The 23,628-nt window shown below is 44.2% G+C and overlaps 1 protein-coding gene across 1 annotated transcript in view; it reads left to right on the top strand.

The window, feature by feature from the left end:
• Positions 1-18,012: 18,012 nt before the first annotated feature.
• The window catches only part of T265_11753 (hypothetical protein), a gene marked incomplete at both ends in the record, with an annotated part of 36,278 nt that continues 30,662 nt past the window's right edge, over positions 18,013-23,628 (top strand). The window contains one exon of the mRNA XM_009178498.1: positions 18,013-18,097. Within this exon, the coding sequence (XP_009176762.1) occupies positions 18,013-18,097 (85 nt within the window). The remainder of the gene's footprint in view (positions 18,098-23,628) is intronic.

Genomic DNA, 23,628 nt, shown 5'->3' with positions numbered 1-23,628 from the left:
CACCTGCTGAACCTGGGTACTTGCGCGTGCCTTCTATTTGTCATTTGAATCGATCGCATTTTTGTGAGTTGCATGGGGCAGCTACTTCGTCGTTTCATGCAATTCATAATCCGGACATTGATGACAGCCTATGAAAGTGACCAAACTCGAGTAAGTACGATTAATTGGCTTTTCGAGGTCTGACTACAGCCAAACACGCAAAGACCAGTCTTACACGACTAACCTGGTGTTACGCTCGTCCTGTCCATTCGAAAACGGCAGAGGTGAGTCGATTCACTTACTCGCATATTCTCCTGACGGATCACACTACTTATGAGACTGCTGAAAAATCTTCGATAGCCCATGACCAGCTTCACCTACTTATTTATCTTAAGGCTCAGCACGTGGGTGAAGACCCGAGTTTCATGAAGCGAAGTAGGAACATATGACACAAAGATGTCATAAGTCCAACAGATCTAAGGAAGCCTCACCAGGTGAAGGCATATTGAATGTTTGGAAGGCCCATCCCTAAGCATTGTTTACTAGCCCCTACAACGTAGATGTGGACCTCGTCTTTGCAGCACGACAGTTGCAAGAAAAATGTCGGGAACGGAACCAACCGTTATGGCTTTCGTTCATGGGACCTCGTCTTTGCAGCACGACAGTTGCAAGAAAAATGTCGGGAACGGAACCAACCGTTATGGCTTTTGTTCATGGATTTCACGAAAGCTTCGTTTTTTTTTTAAAAAAAAAGACCGCTGCCCCCGTAAAATGTCTTCTCTCTAGCACCAGGGTCCACCAAGTATTGGTGGATCCATCTCTGTGGAGTCCGAAGCTGGTACGACAGTCGAGCAGGTTCCGATCACAACTGTGTTCAGTCCGTATCTGTGTCGTCCACAGAGTCATCTGTTCAGCTAGAATCGCTTTATAGCCAAGGCAAGCTACACAAATCCTAGTCTTGTGTGCTACAAATTACTGTTGACTCAGTTCTATTCACACATTCGCAGGCGGAATACCCGCAACTTGTGCCTTGGTAGCATCTTCCTTTCCAATCACCTTTCAACAACCTTTCCGGGCTTCGCAACAGCGGATACCCTACACTCAAATTATTGACCATGGCTGTAAAAATTTCTGCTGTCTGGGGTTTCCGGGCAAATGCTGTATTCCGTCATCAACATAAATGTGTTTAGGCCAAGCACAACTTTTGCGCGGACACCAAAATCACACTGCACCGGGCTATCAAACTGTCTTCATTGATGTATACAGGGAAGAATAGACACTAGATCAAAAACACACTAGAATTCTCAACAAATTCCACTTACAAGGTCTGTGCCTGAAGTTATCGATCGAACCAAGCACAACAAAATTCAAGGCACCCTGACGCTCAGTCTGCTATAGGCCGAGTAAACCCAATAGCCAAAAACTATATCTCAAAATAACTCGGTTACGATTATTTGAATGATGGAGCTCTAACTTCGAGACGACCGAAATTCTGTTGCCGTTGTTATGGCAGTCTGAAAACTGTATTATTGGCCCCAGACCACAGAAATATCTGCCAAGTAACAAGGTGAGCTGACCAGCTGCCCGCAGCACAACCTTGAAGAGCTTTGAGGCGCGAAACAACTCAATTCTCGACAGCGAGCACGTGACTGTAATATTTCCAGGGCCAACTTCCGGCCTGCATTCTGGCTCGCTGGTTACTCCAAATCGTCCCAGAGGATCAACTTAATTGTCCAGGTAAGGTTTATCTTATCTTGATCAACATATGTCAAAGTTAAGTCTGTCCCATCTCCTGCTGAACACCTGCCCGACTCTGCTGTCACAATGCATTGTCAGCGGCCACTCGGCCACTAGACTTTCGCCTGACTACGCGTTTTCATCTGAAGGGCACCATGATGATCATCTATCTACCTTAAAGCATTGTTATAGCATCTTAACTTGGGAGGACTGCAGTATTTTGCCGAAAGTTGAAGATNTGATCAACATATGTCAAAGTTAAGTCGGTCCCATCTCCTGCTGACCACCTGCCCGACTCTGCTGTCACAATGCATTGTCAGCGGCCACTCGGCCACTAGACTTTCGCCTGACTACGCGTTTTCATCTGAAGGGCACCATGATGATCATCTATCTACCTTAAAGCATTGTTATAGCATCTTAACTTGGGAGGACTGCAGTATTTTGCCGAAAGTTGAAGATACTAACAGATGAAGCCCGCGACTTTGGATCAAACAACAGGTGCTGGTGCTGATCACTACACCATCAAGTTAAGACTGTCCGGTGGCCAATGGGTCTCTGCGTGTTTTCCCGCCTACTTCTTCCCTTAGGTTTGTACCAGTGAAAGGAAGAGGGTTTCGCTGCGGAACTGTTTATTGGAAAACACCAACACAGCAGTTACAGACTATTAGACAGGGAAGCAAGGCTCTCATATGCATCTTGTTTATAAAAACTAAATCTAGGTCTTCTTCTGGAACGCGTCTTCCTGAACTTTCTTAGATATTCATTGACTATTACTCAAATGCAAACAAATGCTACAAAGCAACTCCACAAATTCCGTAATAAATCTCACTTCTCAATAGATGCAAGGCGGATTTCCGAGAAAACATACTACTTGCATGCCTCAACAGTAGTATCTACCGCTACATTAGTATTTGAAAGTTGCCGTTGGCAACATATACCGCTCCGCGCAAGCCGGTTGTGGTTTAACTACTATGGGCAGGGTTCCAGTGGATCAAACATTGTTTCTCAGTTGTGACCAAAAGAGAGAGAGAGTTGAAAACGACAGTACGAAACGAGGTTGTCAGTTTGTCTTCTCACGGATATTATAGGCAATTTAGGCAGCCATGTGAGGATCTTGTTTATAACACTTTGCCCCTGAATGTGATGCAAGAGGACCAACTAATGCTTCAATTGCGACGATATTCCAAAATATCGAGGTACTTCGTGAGAATAGTTCTGTGCCTGCTATCATTTAAGCCCATATTCGAACGCATGATAACTACTCGGCCGTAGTTTGCCTTCACATTGTGAAGAAAATCCACTGTCGTGCAAGAACACTACTACATCCGTAAGTAGGGTGAGGAGATTCGAGATTTTTTTGTAAGTGAAGCCACCCAGTGCTGAAAACCCGAGAAGCACTGTACAGCTCTCACATCCTTATTGGGAATCATCAGCAGTGCGCATCTCACGAAACTCCGAAGAGTCTCGAACCCGCGACCTCCCGGCTAGTAGTTTGAACACTTAACCGTTCGGCCACGAGGGGCTGATCAGGAGTGTGATTAACTCGCACTTAGACAGGACATAGCGCCGCTCATCCCTCAACCACGGGATCCACATCACGCGGTCACACGTGTTGACTGGCTCTCCCAGATGGAAGTTCCACTCATCGAGTTAAGCCTATTCTTTCACTGAGCTACTTATAGATTGTTGATAGTGTGAGGAGATTTGGTATTTTTGCGGAGATTTCGTCCTGTACTGCCACGTCCTACTACATCTCCAAAACGTTTGATTGAGCTCACGTTTTCTGGTGTGTGTGTGTGTGTGTGACCAAAGAGGCCAATTGTACATGGGCATCCACGATTACTCGCACTCTAAATGGGTCACATGACGGGCCCCAAAACCCAGCAAAACAAAAAAGCAAAATTCAACAAGATGAATCTACAATTTTTTGAAAGCCATTTAAACAACTCGGTACAACTTGTTCGTTAACATCAATGGAGCCAGTAGGATATGGAACTGGAGGGGGACAAAAACAGGGAAGTGTAGGACAGTGCTGAGTAGAAAATCAATAGAACCATTGACTGAAAACATGAATAAACTATCGAGCAAATATGGGGGAATAGTTATCAGCTTTCCGTCTGTGAATGAATACTCTTTCTTCTGGCTGATACATATGAAGCAAATATGGACTCTAGTAGATGAACTGAGTCGCTGAAAAAGGATACTTTCATGTTTAGACGTACTACACTAACCATAAGTTTGCTGAAAATTCTTCGACAGCACACGATCGGTGTCGCCGTTGTTGGGGCTTATCAAGTAGGTGCACTGACCGAGTTTCCGGCAACATTTTGTTCTACTTGAAACCAAATTGCACGAAATTAGCGAATTAAACTCAATCGCAAACAAATTTGCTTTTGCGAGAGACCGTCCGAACTAACCAGTCGCTCACCGATGGGCTAGAAAATTAACTGGGTGGACAACGCGCATTCTAAGTGATAGATGAGTGTGTGTGGCAGATGGTCTACGTTGCAGGATGAAGGGACGCCTGCCGAGTACCCGAGTGTCGCTCTCTTTTCTTCAGAAGCCTTCTCCAAGCCCATACGCTTCAGTACCACCAGCTTCAAGCGTTTCTTGAGGGGACTGGTTCTGATCTGCTCCCGCGATCCACCTTGCTACACTTTGATTCAGTTTATTTACAGAATACCTACTTATTTAACAAAACCGCGAGAAAATTTTCAAGAGATTGGGTTACATCCGACCCAAAGCTTTGTTTTACAAAACTGCACAGATGTAACCTGACTTTGTTGCTTGACAAGGTGGGAAATGCGTCTCTTTTAGTTTGTGAATCAGTGCAGTTTATTTGTCACTTCCAATTCGCCCCGCCCGCGATTACTGCGGATTAGCAAACTTTCGAAGACAGTGATCCCATATGACTATACAGTGCGCATTGTTGGGTGCTCGATGCTCGGTCCCTACATTGTCTACCACACCAGCACACCGATATCTTGCCATAATTTCGTATATATAGTTTTCGGTTATTGACTCACCCAATCGGTAACTGTATTGGACCAACTCGCAGCCCAGTTACCATGGCGACCGCACTAGTCCCACAGCATCATCCACAAAGTGTCCTCCAAATCCAGGCGTAACCGGCATACCTTCGTTACTGGACGCTCTACCCACTACCTGTCCCGTTTTCAAATTCGCCGGTTCAAGCTACGGAAGCAGTCGAAGCAGATTAACTCTGCGGCACGCATCGGTCGCGTCACTTTTTTCTGCACTATTCAAGTTTCTGACTGCTGCACACAACTGTCACGTGAGCCTTAGAACATACGTCATCGATCGACCGAATTTCAGCAGACTCTGCTACAATGAGCTCAGAGCTCAGTTAGCTGGCTTCGTTTGTGTGCGCAATTCCGATACTTTTCATAACGTCCTTCGTTCCCTTCTGCTATGTCAAATTCTGCCGAACACTGGATTTCCACCACACCGAATTAGGTTCGGAAAACAGCACTCTTTTCGATGGACTGTAACTCGGTATGCCCAGCCACCTAAACCTACTGTGTCGTAGGGATTAATTGAAGGAAGTAACCTCTGCTTCGCTAAAAACAGGTCTCCTGATCACCCGATTGCAAATTAGCTGATTCCAGCCGATTCTAGCTATACATCTGAGGCATCGGTGGTCCAAGGCCCGAAACTGTTTCAGATCCCGTAGGCGAAGTAACTAAGTCTCGCAGCCGTACTACCATCTAACCCGCACTGTTGTCTGAAGCATGCGTCCCTTGAGACCAACTGATGCACCTTTTTGATGCCACAAGTAGCACCAATTTGGCCTTCGAGATTCGTGCATTTGTTCTGTCTGTCACACTACCGTCAGAGCTAACGCAACTTCTAGTGTTACTCCTTGAATTTTCAGAGGCATCTTCAAAGACCACCGCATACGTTTAGACAGTGTGGGCCTCGAAGAACATGCCGTAGAACTGGATGACCCTGCTCAACTTTTCAAGCCGTACTTGCGCTTCCTGATCTTTTTTCCAAAACTGAGAACAGTATTGTCTGCATTTTACAGGCAAACTGGGTTCTCGCACGGATAGATCTGAATACCGGGGATTCGGAGCGTATTGAAAAGAACCCACCGGTCAGCAGAATCGAACGAACTCTTGAATGCAATGCACACCAGGATTTTAAGGCACCTATACATAGCCCCCCCCCCCCCTAGGCACGAGTCTGACTTATTTCTTGTGACTTCTGAAGCTCCTCCTGAGTGTACGCAAACTGACGCGATGCACTTCGGCGGCAAAAGATCTCAAGGTCAACCTCGAGGGAGGCCCTGGAGAGGATTGGAGTTCAGGTTTACTCCGTTTCTGACGAAAGGACGTCGCACAACCCACAAGCACACAAGTAATTTGCAGTGCATTCAACATGAACCATGTTGATCATAAATCCCTCAGTATTCGCCGAAACTCCGGCCCAAGTAGTATTGCCCTCATCACACACCGTGAGCTGGAACAAGCAACGATTTCCTCAAATTACAGTCGCTTTCTATGACTCTACTTTGACGTCTGGTCCCATTGAGTTAGCACACAAAACTCTCATCTCCGGAATGAGTAAATCACTCACTTTATACCCATGCCATCGCTGTGCGTTTCCCCAGTCGTATGAACTGTATCCGTTTCCCCAGACGTAGAAACTGCGCACGCTTGTCCAGTTCACTTTCCGGTGAAAAATCATCAGAATTTTCGTGATCCTCGCCAGCCCTTTCATCCCAAGGAACCACACGAGCTTCCGTGTTTGTGGAGCACGTTGTAATGAAAACGAGGATAGCAACTAGTATTGTATACCTTTAGTAGAAAGTACAGAAAATTGGGCTGATTCTTTGATAAACTTTTTGTCTGAACAATATGCATAGAAATCGTCATCATCATCATCATCATCATCATCATCATCATCATCATCATCATCGACAGCATGACATGGGTCTTCAACACCGATGCCTCACTGCCGTAATGTATAGAAAAGTCTAGCTTTATGCAAATTGAAGGATTCATCCTGATAAAAAGAAAGGCTAGGGCAATTACAAATCACGTGATATCGACCGAAAATGAAAAGAATTCAGATTGTAGCCCAACAAATGAACTAATATGCCCTATCCCCTACTAAGAATCCCTCTCAAGTGTGGTCACGTGGCTGACGATTGGAAGCCCTCCCAAATTTGACCTCTGATAAAACTGAAGTCATCAAGTAAACATGTGTTGCTATCCAGAAAGCTCAATTAGGTGACACACAGGTGAGCTCTTCAGGTAGGCGTAGGTTGCAAATCGATCTTTCATTACCGGTGTTATCCCCGGGATTGAGCTGTCCCTTCATTGTTACCAACTAACTCGACCAGCATAGCTTGCTGAAAAAATCAACACACAGTTGTGAAGAGCCGGTCATCACATTCACGAAATCTCCACATAGATGTGTTGCTTGCAACGAGATCTGTCCGAAGTGACAGTTTCATTGTCATTACTGAATCTGACGGATTGTCGCATGAGGAAATCACATCATGAACAAACATGTCCCTGCATTTATGAACCGATGAAAAAACAGGATTCCATATTTAGCACAGCTAAAACACACATTACCAGTCTTCTCCGAAAGAGGACAGAGACAAACAGAGTGGATTACTTTAGTCTTCTTTGTACGTAAAAAGATCCCTTAGCATCACAGCTCCAAAGCTTACTTAAGTGTCTTAACCCCATCCGTCAGGTTTTTCACCATAAGTGGTCTGCTAACTACTCACTGGTGAAGCACATAAAACCTGTCCTCAAGTCTCTATATTATGTGACAAGTAATTCATTGAGGAACTCCATGCATTTATGGGCGAGGAACTGGAAGGGTAACTTCTCTGCCGTGTCAGATTTGATGTGTGAACCATTGCCAAAACTATACGGATGTTTCCAAAACTTGTCAGAATGTGATGCAACCTTTTACGGCTGAGCTAACATGGCTGCCGTTGAGTTGTGGAAGTCACAACACTTTGTATGGAATCCACGTATTTCAAACTCAGATGGGAACCCTGCCAAAAGAAAAACAGACGTGTTTTTGGGTTTGCTCCTCTTCCAATTTGTGGCTATCGAAAAAAAGCGTTTCTTCAAGTTTTGCAAAGCAAATTCGTAGAACTTGTTAGAGACAATTGGATGGCAAATTTGCAGTGAGTGAAGTGGTTGTGATCGACTCGTTCCAGCTGATATTGTGAATCTATTTCTTGATTTTGGAATACACCCACCAACCAACCAACCAACGAGTCAGCCAACCAACCAACCGACCAACTAACGAACCAACCAACCAACCAACCAACCAACTAACCAACCAACCAACTAACCATACACAGGATGCAGTCAGACTTCAGTTGGATTCGTTTTCTCTGTCCTCGCAAAATTTATCTTTTTGCATCTATTTGGAAGGGTTTAAACTCTAAATAGTTGTCCTGATAGAAGAAGAACATAGTATGATTTCGTTAAATGTGCATTAAAAGACAACAACTACGCTGATAAAGTCCACAGTGAAGCCAAACTCTTGACCGCGTCAACTAGCACACAACCGAAACAGTGGCTAGAAAGCCTATGTAGCTTACAGAAGAAATACCTCAGCTAACATTAGCGCATTTCAGATCAACCAAACACCAAAGCAGCATTCCAGGCTATGAACACTCTACAGTTTGAAGCATCCACTGATGAAGCTGACGACCGACTGTGTCTGCAAACTTGATTCTAAGGATTGTGAAGTTTGTCACATTTTGTAGGTGAAAATGAAAGAATGAGAAAGGGTTGAGCAAGAACATACTGAAGAACCAAAATGATAGGGAATCGCACCAACCGACTGTGCTCTCATTCAGATGGGGTTCATCTTTGAAATTAAGCTCTATCATTTTGCACACAGATCAAAGGAAATGAATCGGTTGAATGGCATGCAGATGTCAGTCGTTTGCCAAGAAGATTTCTACTGAATCTTCGCCCCAAGCACTTTTTTACTTAGCACATTCAACCGTCAGTGCCAGTAGGCCCCCACCTAGCATACTTCTCGTGGTCCCTCTTCACGGCTCACGAAACTGCTCTGGTCCCTCTCTCTCTCTCACTTATTTGTCCATCACTCCTCAAGCGATCTCAAATAACCTCGAAGCCGTTTTTCAGGTATCTAGGTGTTATCGATTTTCACTGTTCCATGTTCTCGTTTTGTTTGGAGTCTTGTACGTCGTGAACAGTGCGTCATTTGCCTGAAGAAGACCCTTCGAGAGAACAAAATTGCGTGGAACAAGGACTGAGCTTCCGGTTCACTTACTGCAACGTTGTGGCTAGACTAATCTAACATTACCCACAGGCAAGGAATTCAACGTGTTCTCACATGTCCAACATCCCTGTGGTCCCGATACACCATACTTAGGTAGATGTCCTGTCAGTTGAATGCTTCAGACTGAAGACTTTGAATTTCAGTTACGCCTTCCATCAATATCAACTAAATTTGCAAATAAGTACTGTCTGCAAATTGCTTATGATTCAGTGCTCAATTAATATACGAGATTCATAGCAATTCGGAGACTAGCCTTGAAAGGAAGAAGGCTTTCGATGAGGAGTTAGTTATTATTCTTGACTCTCCACAAATTCCGTAATAGATCTCACTTTCCAAGAGACGCAAAGCGGATTTACGAGAAAACATACTACTCGCACGCCCCCCATCAGTAGTGCCCCCGTTACACCTTCATCTGGTGAGTAACAGGAAAGGCAGAATGAACACTGAGCTATGGAAGAGTATTCACCAATTTTATGAGTAATTTGAGTGAGTAGTTTGATGTGAGTGAAGTGGAAAAGATCAAGAGTTACGACTGATCAATAATCAGACTAACCAAAAGCGTGGTGTGTTGAAGTCTGCCTTGGGTCGTAGACAACGGCAAGTTCCACTAACCAATCAAATGTCAGGCTTGTGACGCCATCGGGTTGGCTTTTTTTTTATTCTGCCTATTCCGCTCTTGCGGGAAGCCAGCCATGGTGACTAACATGTTTTTAAGCATCCGTGTATCGGATATCGTGCCAACCGAAACGTGAACCGGCATTTGTGCAGCACATTCAGCTGGGAAGTACCACGAAAAGCCACTTTTAAAGACTATGCTACCGAAATATCCTTCTGTGGCAAAGATGAAAACGTCAGAAAAAACTGGACCTCCGGAGTTCTAAGACGCCACTTTCAACCTCATGGTTTTGTAATGACCTGACTCTAAATAAAAGCCAGCCACTAGCCGCGTAATTACTGGATCCAAAATTCCCGAAGATAGTAAGAAAATTGTGAAATTTCAGCTGAGAATAAATCCTGCAACAGAAAAACTGAGGAGTATTTTACCACGACCTAATCCCTTTTAAGAACCATCAGCAGTGCCCATCTGGTGAATCCCTCGAAAAATTTGATTCCATGATGGTCCAATCAGTTGCTTAGCACTAAAATATCTGTTCATGATGGGCTGCTATGAGATTTCGAATTTTTAATTATTACTTGTTTCTATGGCACTGAGTAACAATCAGAAACGTCAAGTTAAAAGTAACTTTGTGGGGTCACTCACGCTCTACTGGATTGGCTCACTATTAGGGAACTTGCCAATGGAACTACTTTTCGATAGCTTGAGCAACGTATGATGATAATCAACGAATGATAATGAAAGTACTTTCACGACGTCACTATATACGCACAAAACCATTCTTTCATGTATACGAATATGACCCATGAAGGTCACAGTGTCTACCTCTTACTGCTCAGGCTAGAAACTGCTGAAACGGATATTTTCGTCGACACCAGACGTGTGTCATGCAAACGTGTAGCTGTGGTTCATTTACACTGGCTGTTCCGTCCAACTGCGCCAAACTGGGACGTCGGCAACACAAAACGACAGATTTAATGGAGATATTAGCTTGTAAATGGGACTGAAAAGCGGATAGATTGTAAAGTGGTCCTCAGCTTTTCAGCTTAGATTGGGGCGAAATCTGTATGACAGTTTCCAAATCACCTCAAACAACCAACAAGCCACAGTCAACTCAGTCCGATATTGCTCACACAGTGAGCACCTATCTGGTCTGCTTATGGTCTCGGTTTAATTGATGGGCCGTTTAACGTTGTGCTAACGAAATGCTGAAAATCCATATGGTAGTAGTTGTATTTAAATCGGGAAGTTCGGTGAATGAATGAACACTCCCCAGGAGTGTTTCCTGACCTGCCGCTATCTTCCAGACAACGAGGTGAAGCGTTACAAAGATTTCGAAACATAGTGTCATTCCTGCACAACAGTTAACCGGTTTTTTGGTTGAAAATCAAGAGGCAACCCAAACGGCTACTTCGCACCGCGGCCAACCTGGCAGGTAGAAAGCAAACACCAATGGGTTGCTGGTTGATTCATCATACGTCTCACTTGTATGCGTTTTGGTGATGTGACGTTTTTCCAGTCCTTTATAACTTGTGTGTTGGTCCAGTGTGGACTTGCTGGCGATCACATTAACTGCACACTAAAATGTTTTTGTATAGATCCAACTACTTGAATATGGCAAGTAATGTATAACCAATCGAGCAAATTCCCCACTGTGTGGCGATCGCACCCACCCTGCAAGGATCACCCTCCAGACAGACAATTCGGCCGGATGACTTTCTTTCCTTCATCCGCCCCAGTCGTCTAATTCCGCACTATAAAAAGCTGATTTGTTTATGCTATGCTCATTCGCCTTTCATATTGGAGAGCATTGCATGAGACTGTACTTTCAGGCTAAACTTTGGGCAATATGTTTACGATATTAGATTTCGTGGAAAAGATCACGTTTCTGAAGGATACGGTTATCAAGGGGAGGGGACAGTTTGTTGCGGTTAACTTCGGGAACAGAAGGCGACAAGAGAAATCGAAATCAGTCATAACAATGAGCCGGTTCTATGACCCATGACAAAATTATAAGTCCACTCATTTTTTCACCTGCATCCAATCCCAGGAAGCGGGTATGATTGATCTTTCACCGCCAGATAACAAATCTCTCTGGAAAACAAGCCCAGAATTAATAACGGCACTGCATTAGTCAACTGGTGTGATAACACTAAAAGGCGGAAAGTAGGTACGACTAATTTATTGGATCAAATCGTCGTGCCGTTCCATCAAAAAATATTACAATGAAATTTTCAGTTTTGTTGCCTCGCGAGTACTTACGGACTAGTTCGACATAATTTAAACGAATGTACATGTGACTCCTTTGCAGAAGCCTCTGCATGCATGTTTCAGTACAGCTGAATAGGATCTCTGGGTAAAGGCGTCTGCTGCTCCGGACACTCATCCTTGTTGTTGAACAATAATCTGGTCAAAGTCAAACCGGAAACATGGCTAGTTTCACACCACAACAAGGAACATAAGCCATTTCTGTTTGGTATATGGGATGTGAAGTGGTGTTTCGGCTAACTGAAGGGTCCCATCCTTCTGTCCAATCACAGAAACGAATACTGGGTATTGGGTATTTGATCATAGCCTCACCACCTAAGCTCATCTACGCGGCCTTGAAAGACATTCAGTTCAGGTACAAGTGAAACAAATTCGAGAAGGCTGTGAACTGTACTGCCAATATGACTTTCTGTAAAAAAAACACACAGTAACAAGAATTCTAAAGCGCACCAAAGAAGCACGGCTCATGAAAACCTGCTTCGTATCAAATATCTCTCATCTTGAAATTTATCTCCTATCATCCGAAGTCGGTCAGAGCGCCATGCCCTCCGGAACATTCAGGAGAATTCCAAAGATCGGTGGTTGGTGTGGTGATGAAATTGTTACAGAAAATACCTCTGTAGTTTCGATTAGGGTCAGTTCAGAATATCATAGCTTGCACTGTTAAGTACTACTGCTGACTACCATTAGGCTGATTTGAGCGAGAGTATTGAGACCGGAAGAAAGCGATGTAAGGCGTGGCAGGAGTGGCAGTCTTTGGTCGGAGTTGTGTGCTGGCAAACTGAGACTAATTCGCCAAACAGCAGTCCTTACAAACGACTGCCGCATTTGCGACCAAAAGGGGTCCAACACCGTAGCTTTCTGCCTAAGGAACAGTTTGTGCGAAATCGAGACCTTTCATGAACACTATTGCTGTGATCCGGATGTGCAACCACTTGAGTCCTTCAAAACAACACTATCGGCTGCTCATTAGGTGGAGTGGTGTCGAAACCGTGTTGCTTTTCTTATGTGTGTTACCCTCTCTCAATCACAAGCAGGTAACAAAAGTCGAAATCGCTTGTTTTGTGAACATGCTACCACTTTAGCGTTGGGGTAACAACCCGGCCTCTGCGTCACAAAAAAAGCAGTCTGGAAAGTAAGCAAGATCGTTAACGGAAAGCGTGTCAAGGCAGTAGCATGGCCTGCGGTTGAGTGAACACCATCGCGAGTCTGACTGAGGTCAATAGGTTGATGAGCGCCTCGATGTCAAGACGATATCAGCTAGCAGGAGGGATAAAGGTCTACCAAACTTTGACCACATACTAAGGCCTACATTTTATTTATACCTGGTTCACTAGACAGACAAGAAATTGTTTTGATGTGAACAAAACCGTTTAATGCGATTGCTGCGGAAAAATCAACAACAGTGGTATTGTAGTGTGTCAACTAATCAACGGATCTTCGGAAACTTTGAATAGGTTACAAGAAAACTGTGAGTTCAAGATGACTAATACCCGAATTCCAAATAGTGCAGTAGTTTATAACTCAGAATTCAAGAAGAGTTAAACTTTGGCGTCTTAAATTAACCATTAACGGTTTCAACCACAATTCGTGATCTACGGCGCGGTTAGAAAGTGAGGACCCAACCAGGGCTGAGGCGAAATTTGTCCACTAGATCAATACCTAGATGAAATACGGAAACATTCGTTGTTCTACCACACAATTTGAATAAACGTAATCTGGGGACAAACTTGCCTCCCTCCCAACAACGAGCCTAGCTAGTGCAACAGGTTTCTATAACAACTTTTCGTTTCCTCTACTCTACTTTGGAACTCCCAGTACATTCAAAAGAAAACAAATCAAGACCAGGTCTCCGCCATAATGACCATAACGACGCATAAAATTACGTTGCGTTCGACAGAGTTCAATAGAGAACGTGTACACTCACCACTGCATTTTACCGCTTCCGTCCACAAAACCTACGAGTTGCCGATTAGCACTGAGAAGGCAAATTTATACACTGAGTAAAAGTGTTTTTCAGGCGAGAAAGCTACCAGCGTTCGTTGATTGGATGCTCTAAAAAGCCAATCGAAATCAGCTCTTGTGTTGGATGAAACCCTTTATCTAATTTCAGCGTGAATACTCGTCAAGAAAATGGTTGGTTTACGGTGATTCATTTGGGCGGGTGGGATCATAAACAAAAGCCTTTCCTAAGACGGACTTTGACCACCCCACCTCCCGTGTAGGAGCGCTAACTTTCCTTGGATTTCTGATCTGCAAACTTATCAACCTTGAATCCTCAAAAGGTTTCATATTTTAGTTCGTGATGAGTGATTTACCTCAGTCATCAACCTAACTGTTCAGTAAGCTGTGAGCTAGCCACACTCGTGTTGTGCGCTTGGTGCCAATAGCCAAGCGTTAGAGTTTACAGGCAGTATCCAGGATAACTTGTTCGCTTGCTCGGAGCTCGCATGGGGAACGGAGAACACCGATGGGAGGCACATAGTAATGTAAACGAGAGAATCAATTGAGTTCCTCGTGAAAACCAAATTGATTTGCAAATGGGTGTATTTGTCGAAATCAGTCCAACGTGGGTTCAAGTAGGACATGAGGTTGACGGAAACTCGGGGACTGCGCCTACCTGATGAGCCCCAAGAAGGGCGAAACCGGTCGTGGGCTGTCCAAGAGCTTCCAATAACCTTATGAGTAGTTTCCCTTATAAAAATATACTGCGATCTCTCGAATATCGTGCCAAATGAAGCATGAAGCCGCCTGTGTGCTCCACATTCAGTTGTGGAATATCATAAACGAGAGATTCAGTCGAGTCTCTCGTGAAGACCAAATCGATTTGCAAATGAGTGTATTTCTCGAAAACAACGTAATCTTGTCTATGAAACCAATGCAGTTATGATAAAACGCTATGCTTACATTATATCTGTCCACGGAAAATTAGGAAGTCAGTCAGTTCTGAGTAATGTTTCCAGGACCGCTTGTTGAGCTACCCCAAGTTGGAGTCTCAAGAAAGTTCAAACTACTGGGAAATAACAATCGGATACCTGAAAATTTGTTCGAAATTTGCGTGCAAACTTTAGGAGGCCAACCGTTCCTAGTAGTCCACCAAGTGTCTCACCTAAACAAATTAGCCCAAAACCTATTGCGTCTGCTTACATTCCAACTGCACATTGTTCCTCAATGGCCTAGCCGACGTGTCTGACTTGTCGCCCTCGACGAATGGTAATTCAAATGTCTGCGGCACATGTGATCACCCCGAAGTGAAGTGAATAGATCTGAATACACGTGTACCCATCTACTCAGCTGTCTTGTTGACTTGAGGAGTCGCTGTACGGGTAGAAACCCTATAGGACCGATCTCTCATAACATGGGAATATTCGAGTAGTTTGACACATTCGAAATTCGGACGACCATCCAATGGTTTTCAGCTGATTGTTTTCAACGCCGATGAGCGAGAAACCATAACAGTGAGGCGAGAATTACTTCACGATAATCTACATATCTGCGAAATTTTATCCCAATATGTTTATGTATCCGGATGCTAGAGCTAACGAAAATAATGGTACTAATACGATGAACTGCGCATCCATTCCGACCACACCTCCATGCGGCGCGTTACTTGAAGAGGTTAATCAGCAAGTACCAAGTGAGTGCACTAGTGGCTAGTGAATTGTAAGGTAATTCGAAATGCTACAAACACACTTGTTTGACTTCGAAAGCTAAAGGGAATGAGCTTAGTTGGACCGGAGATTCACGAGTTAGTGGGAAATTTTAGCCTAACCTTTTAAAGATTGATACTGAACACAAAACAAACAAGAGGAATCGAAAGGCACAACTTCATTGTGTGGGTTTAAAGCTACAGCCTGTAGTTAGGTCTTTGCAGTCAACCACCAGGGAAAAGGACCAAAAACGTGGTGTTATTGCTGTCGACCAATCTCAGCCATTTGGAGCAATCCAAAGGAGAGGTCTTATAGATGTAAACGGCCAACGTGTTTGAGTGTTGCTCAGGCCTGAGTAGGTGCAGCTATACCTTTTCACCAGTCTGACGCGTACACGCTCGTGTAGCGGACAGGGATGAGGAGTACGGTTGCGATCGGCATTGGGTTCCAATTCGTACAGTTTTAAGCTGAGAACAGCAGTGGGACGTGTCAAAACGAACGAAAGCAAAACAAACCATCGTAGGCGTTGATGCACCATGTATTTTACTTTCATAATAACCGTACCACAAAGAGCACGAACGACTGGGTGAGTTTGTATTCGCGAATCCAAACTTTTGCATGAAAAAACTGAGTTGTTTCAAGATACCTTATTTTGTAGTATTTAATTCAAATAGGTGCGTGTTTTCAGTACACCTGACCAACCATTGCATTAACCCTAACACCAGAGTAATCACGTGAGTTGCGAGCAAACCGAAAAACCTGTTTCTCCACAACGGCACCAGCTATCAGCCACAGTTTGCATCAAGTATCGTGCATGAAATTCTCGGTCATAGTCCGCTACGGTCAGTCCACTGTGACTAGTCTGGAAAGTTTCTCTGTTGCCTCAGGACCGACTGCGCGAATGGACTAAACGGTGCAGGGTGCACACTTTTGGCGAACTCAAATAAAGCAGGTGACGCAGTAGCAACCACTTTCAATGTACGGACTGAGGAACGGCCTTGTACGTACGTTCTACCACTTTCAATGTACGGACTGAGGAACGGTTCTGCACGTACGTTCTCTCGATCCCATAAACGAGGCCAATCAACGGTAGTATACCGGCTGAACTACGACCAGATATCGTTCGGATTGCGGTGCAATAAAGGCTGGTTTGGGAGTCTTGAGGAAGGACCAGCAACCTCGCCTAGCGTGTTGGCCAGATAGACAGGCGGCACAGTCGATGGGTGCACGGGCGCCGCACTACGGAATTTACGAGGACACAGTACATTCCGTGCTTAATCGCTGTTTTAGTCAATGTAGTAACTGAAAGTGTTTATGAATTAATCAGGTGTTCCGAGAGCTTAGCTGCAGACTGCACGCAAACCAAAAACGTTGATGCTTCAAGACGGCCAGGATGGGACCTGGATGCAACTCGACGGTGTTCTTCGCCAGCCTGCAGCAGTCGTTGGATCGGGCTTTGCTGGGATTGGACGTAGAGTTGCACCAGCAATTGCTGTCTGACCAGTTCGTCCAAGGTATGCAGTCTGCATTTCGTGCCCAGTTGAGGTTGGCGAAAGTGACTGGACAGTTGGGTGTGGAGGAGTTGGTGCATCTGGCACGGGAATTTGCCGAGGCGCCACAGGCCACGATGCGGTCGCAAGAGAAGAGGGGTGATTCACCAGTGAAGGAATTGCAGACCGAAGTGGATCAACTAGCCGAACAGATTTCAGCCCTGAAGATGGAGTAGCGGAGGCACTCTCGAACGAGCCGATGCTACAAATGTGGCGTGCCTGGCCACTGAAGGAAGCAATGTCACCCTATCCGACTGCTTGTAAAAAGTAAAACTATGGATAACTCCCCTTTTCCCGAGTGGGTTGTGATTAGTGCAGTGACGTAGGCTACTATACAAATCCGTGCAGTGCGAGTTCTGATCAGCCCCAGTGAAGGAATTGCAGACCGAAGTGGATCAACTAGCCGAACAGATTTCAGCCCTGAAGATGGAGTAGCGGAGGCACTCTCGAACGAGCCGATGCTACAAATGTGGCGTGCCTGGCCACTGAAGGAAGCAATGTCACCCTATCCGACTGCTTGTAAAAAGTAAAACTATGGATAACTCCCCTTTTCCCGAGTGGGTTGTGATTAGTGCAGTGACGTAGGCTACTATACAAATCCGTGCAGTGCGAGTTCCTGATCAGCCCGGACATAGAGCAGACAATCTTGGGAGCAGATTCTCTCAGCAGCGCAGAATCCGTGGTCGACCTAAAGCGGTGAAAACAGGTGACGAAGTAGGGCCCAGTCGAGCCTGAAGGTTACTCAAGCACTGCCGTGATTGAATCGCGTGTCCGAAAGCTTCATTCTTGTTACGTGCCGTCAGCACAGTCCGTGGTCGAGGAATACCCGAAATGTTCACTGGCGGTGAAGATCCGTTTGGCTTCTGCCGTGTACGAAATACAAGACTCACCTCTCGTCCGAATGCTTTCGACCTTACAGCCCCGTCAGCTGCTACCCCAGCTGCGGGAGGAGGTTCATAAACAAGTTCAAGCGACGTTGAACGAAGGTATATTCGGGGAAGGCAACAGTACACACAACACCCTGACCGTGATCGTAAAGAAAGTGAACTAAAATACTGGTTTCACTTGGGTTTCGGGCGTCCGAATCAACCACATGGAAAGAATTTTTAATTGGGAAACACCAACTAAACAGTTACAGACTACTGGACAGAAAAGTAAAACTCCCATATGCACCTTGTTTTTAAAACTAAATATCCGTTCTCTTCTTGAGCGCGTCTTTTTGAACTTTCCTGGATATTCATTGACTATCATGCAATCGTAAACAAAGGCTGCAGACCAGTTCCACAAATTCCGCAATAACTCCCACCTCCCTTTATACGCGAAGCGGAATTACGGGAAAACCACATACTACTCATTAGTAGCATCTACAGTTACACTAGTAGCATTTGATCATGACAAGAGCAACCAGTTCGTCATTATGTCACCATCATCATTAAAAATACTGGATAATCAATGCGAATTCTGCCTCTGAACCTACTTTGTCTTATTCTGCGACATCAGACTATGGTTCTTTGACGTACCTACATTAATGCATACAACTATACAACTATACAACTATACAAATCTGCTGGAATCTTGGAAGTCGATTTCTACATGGTGGTGTAGCTGAACCAATGACCCTTTTAAGCCTTTATATTCAAAGAGTAGTTTGTATGTCGGCTAAGTGATTGAGGAAAACGACTCGATAGCACTGGTTAAAAAGAACTAACTAAACCAAATTGATTTGCAAATGAGTGTATTTCTCGAAAGCAGTCCGATTTGGGTTCAAGTAGAACATAAAGTTGACGGAAACTCGGGGACTGTGCCTACCTGATGAGCTCCAAGAAGGGCGAAATCGGTCGTGGGCTGTCCAAGAGTTTTCAATAACCCTGTGAGTAAGATTTCTACATGGTGGTGTAGCTGAACCGATGACCCTTTTAAGCCTTTATATTCAAAGAGTAGTTTGTATGTCGGCTAAGTGATTGAGGAAAACGACTCGATAGCACTGGTTAAAAAGAACTAACTAAACCAAATTGATTTGCAAATGAGTGTTTTTCTCAAAAAATGTCCAATTTGGGTTCAAGTAGAAAATAATGTTGACGGAAACTCGGGGACTTCGCCTACCTGATGAGCCCCAAAAAGAGCGAAACCGGTCGTGGGCTGTCGAGGATTTTTCAGCAACCTTATGAGTAGTTTCCTGTATGAAAACTAAAAGGATAGTTTACGATTCTGGTGGGTCAGTTTGCCCCACTCCATCACACTTATTCCTTCGTTGTTAATTTTTCCGGCTTCACTCATGATTTCTTACCCCTACTGACCTACTGACCTATTTTGCCCGTTTTTTATTCTGGGTTGTTGTTTTGCATTGCGCTACGGTTAGGCCTCTCAGACTGAAAGGAGACTAACGTAGGTAGGTTGCGGAGCCCAGAGCCGTGGAGCCAGTGAGAATGGAGGAAAAGACGACTAAGCAGGAGCTTTAAATCAAACTTATTTTTGGAAGCCTCTGGATGCCAGAATGTGAAAATATCCTTTCAAGACTATCGTTTCAAAGAGGCTTGTTAAACAATCGGTTGTCTTTGATTGGGAAACGTTCCGCTTTTGACACAAATGCTTCATCACGCCAAGTAAACGAGTCGTCAATTTGGTCAGGTTTTAAGGCAGACGGAGAACCGATCAATAAGACGTCTTCACATTAGCCCATTCAAGTCCTTCTGAAACGATGAACTCTCAATCGATTCCAAATTTTTTTCCAGTAGGTTGCAGAGTAGTTAAGTAGTAAATAGGTCAATTGCTGTGGTTGGGTAAATGCAAAACTAAGCAGCAGAACTAAACAGCACTCTCGTTTGATCAGCCGTCCTCATGTCCTTGTGCGATCATTTTGATACTTCATCACCAGAGGGGGAAGCACTGTGCTCAGTTTTCGCTCCTATTGGAGCTCATTAGTAGTGGACGTCCACGACCTTGCCGGGATTTGAAATCCAGACGTCTGACAAACGAGATGAGTGTGCTGCCACTACATCACCAGCACACGCTCTACGCATCTGAATGTTTACGTCTAAACAGGCGAGTATTTTCTGGCTTTAATGATGTGAACGACTGTCCTGGATGTGCCTATCGAATTGCCCGCCTGTCAGCAGTTCTCATTCAGATAGCCCCACAAACGCTTGATGCCTGGAGTTCAAACTGTGACCCGGCCAGGGGTATGCACCGCTGACGAGCTCTAATAAGAGCAAGACACGAGTCTAGTGCACTCCTGCTTTGATGTGAACTCACCAGAGTGCCAACTGTTCACACGAGAGATATTTATGCTTCGGACTAGCTTGCTCAGTATTGACAAATGTAAAACCACATGTGAAGACTCAGAGACATGCAGTATGGGCTGAGTATGTAGAAACCGGATGCACTTGTTCTAAATATCGGGAGGTATATGAACAATCTTTGAACCCCTTATGGGGATGAAGTTAAAGTAATCCGCTTTAGTTCGGGCCTTTTGTATAAGGCAACTCAGGCTTATCAGGCGGTTTGAGTTGAGTACGACCCTAACAAAGACGAATCTGTGAGAGGAAACACACAGTCCACAGTTGGGTGAACAGCACAGAATACGAGTAAAAGGAAGAAGGTCTTTGCTGCTGAGTTATTTATAAGAAATCGCCAAGTGAGCAGTTACAGACTATTGGACAGGAAAGCAAAACTCTCATATGCATCTCTTTGAACGCGTCTTCCTGAAATTTCCTTGATATTCATTAAGTGTTACTCAAATTCAAGCAAATGCTACAAAGTGACTCCACAAATTCCGTAACAGATCCCACTTTTCAAGAGACGTGAAGCTGATTTACGAGCAGACACTACTCGCGTGCCCACCAGTAGTATCCACCGTTACGCTGATATGATACATTCGTTTCAGTCTGAAAAATATATCAGATGAAGGCTTCAGAAAAGCGTCTTGTGGGTACCGTACAATAAAGCTAGGTTTCCACGAAATTTCAACCAACCGGTTTATAAGTTACGTGCTTTACCACGTCCATTTTTGAACAGTGAACATGTCCGTTTTAAGGAGCATTTATAGAATTAATTCTAGTTTAGAATTCCTCCAGATAGAACCGCTGAAAACCTATCATCCAGATAGTAGTATCAGGAAATGCACTGAATTCCAGAAAATATACCTTAATAAATTGTGTTCCAGATTCTAAAGCAATTTGACTGCTGAATTATCATTCGAATTCCCGGTTGAATGCGCCTCCGCATATGACACCAGACATAAAAGCAAAAGTAGTTAACCGAATATGTCTAGCGCAATACAGAATGCTTTTATCGTTCATATCCAGAAGTGGGTGGAAACTGCCATAACTGCAGTTTCCGTTGCACTCGGCACTCAGAGAGAGCGACGAGTTTCATGTGACGGGAAATCCTGAGCGGAAAGCGAAATGACAATATGGCCATAAATTGAGTTCCACCTCCGATCGAAAAACGCGAGGGTTTGGTGAAAACCGATTAGCTGCCGTCAGCAGACTTCAGACAACATAATCAGAGTGAACTTGCGTGACATGTGACTATTTGGCACCACGAAAGGAATAAACTGTGAACTTAGCTGATTGCGTGTTTCGATTTCTTGGAAATGTGTAGTTTTATTGAAGTGCGAGATAACTCACTTCAGATTTGACTAGAATACAGTTCACCTACCCCAGTCTGAGGATTTTTCCGAGAGAAACATTTGGTCGAAAAAAATCAGTCACTGTGTTTTATGGGATTCAAGTACGAATACCTAAAATGCCTGAACTTTTCTAGGTCAGTTTTCCATTCTATCGGTCATCTCATGGGACACATCTTCGGTAATTCTCACCGCTACTAACTACTTCAGGTGATGGGGGATAAAATATATACCTGATACACAACTCTCAGTTTCGTTTATATCCATTTTGGATCATTTTAGATGTTCGCGTGGAAGAGAAACAGGTTTCCAACAGTTAAATAAATATGCAAGTAGACGGTCAATCTGGACATCAAAATATCCAAATTAGGGCGATTGATGAGATCCCTCAATATAGATTCACAAAGTAGTTTTTAAGTCGTAGTTTTTTAAGTCGTCGTGGATTAGTGACTCTGTGTACTATGCCAAAAGATGGAAGGTTTTCTACGGGGATGGTTTGGAACAACTGGGAAAAAGTGGAGGCCGATTCGGTTATGCACTACTCGTAAGGTGCTGAAAACTTCCTCGACAGCCTGGAAACATTGAAACCGAGAGATTCAGCTGGGTTCCAGGTGGATCTCTCAAAAAACCAAATTAGTTTGCAAATGACTGTGTATTCGCTAATGGAGGCCAATTCATTCACAGTGTCGGAAGACACTGCAACTCGCCCTCAGTCGGTCTTTCGGAGTTGACCGTGACACGCCTGATTCGTACTTTAGTGGAGTTACTCCACCCATTCATCTGAAGTCAAAATATTGGCTTGAACCAACTGGCCCATAAACCACGAATGATGTTTGGTTACTTAAATTTCTGATTGAAGCTATAGTTCGGTGAGAGTTAGGGCGCAGGGCAGACACTGTCGAATTTCACTATTCACACACGCTATTCGCACCTATTCCTTTCTAATTAAACTCAGATGGCTGACAGTTTTCTGGGAACTGGTTCAAAATGTGGGTGCATGAGTCCAAACAAAAGACACAGTACCTTCGATTGTCTCACAGACAGAAATGTCATCAAGTGGAAAAACCGTGCATTCGAAGACCTTTCTGGCGATTTGGTGAGCAATACTGCTCTCCTAGAAAGATAGCACCTTTGTGCTTAGAAAGCTACCTAAATAGGTGAATGGAGAGTTTCAAACAAGCTATTTTATGAAACGGAACCAAAACATTGAGTAAGGTATGAAAAAAGCCTACGGAGACCAGTTTGGTTGGGTTCATTGTGGGGTAAGAATGTTCCATTTGGGATAAATTAATGAGATATGCACTTTTTCAGCAGTTCCGACCAGACCTCAGCAAATGAGACCCTAAATTCCTCATCTTCTGAGCTTCATCTATTCCTCCGCGACCGTTAAACGACGGTTGTCCTAGGTGGAACAAGGCACGCGGAGCGCATTTTGTAAAGTCAGCAAAGAGATCATTTGATTTTAGCTCATTTGTACTTAAGACAGATGCGTACACACCCCTAACCTTAATCAAACTGTTCAAATGGCTTCTACGTAGGCGTGTTTTCATTAGAGTTACTCTGGTTAACAGAAGCATCGGGAACCGGATGCGTAAGTGTTAAAACCATTTCGGCAACTTCCCAAAAACCTTCCAGAATGATGATCGGGACAAGTGGAAGAATTTTTCACTAAATTTTTTTTACCATGGTCCCAAGTGAGAAAAGTATATTGTAAAATTCTTTTTGGGTGAAGTGTGATGACACGACCGTTTGTAAAAGTGATGATAAACCACGATGCGATTCCGCATGAATATGAGCCTTCAGACAATCAACACATAATACGGATATGTTGAATTGAAATATTGGTAGCTCGGGTGAGTTTATTGGTTGTTGATCAAGTGGCCGTCGATT

Source organism: Opisthorchis viverrini (assembly GCF_000715545.1).
Source record: "Opisthorchis viverrini unplaced genomic scaffold opera_v5_569, whole genome shotgun sequence".
In the NCBI taxonomy this organism is placed as follows: Eukaryota; Metazoa; Platyhelminthes; class Trematoda; order Opisthorchiida; family Opisthorchiidae; genus Opisthorchis; species Opisthorchis viverrini.
This window is presented reverse-complemented; position numbering and strand designations above follow the sequence as displayed.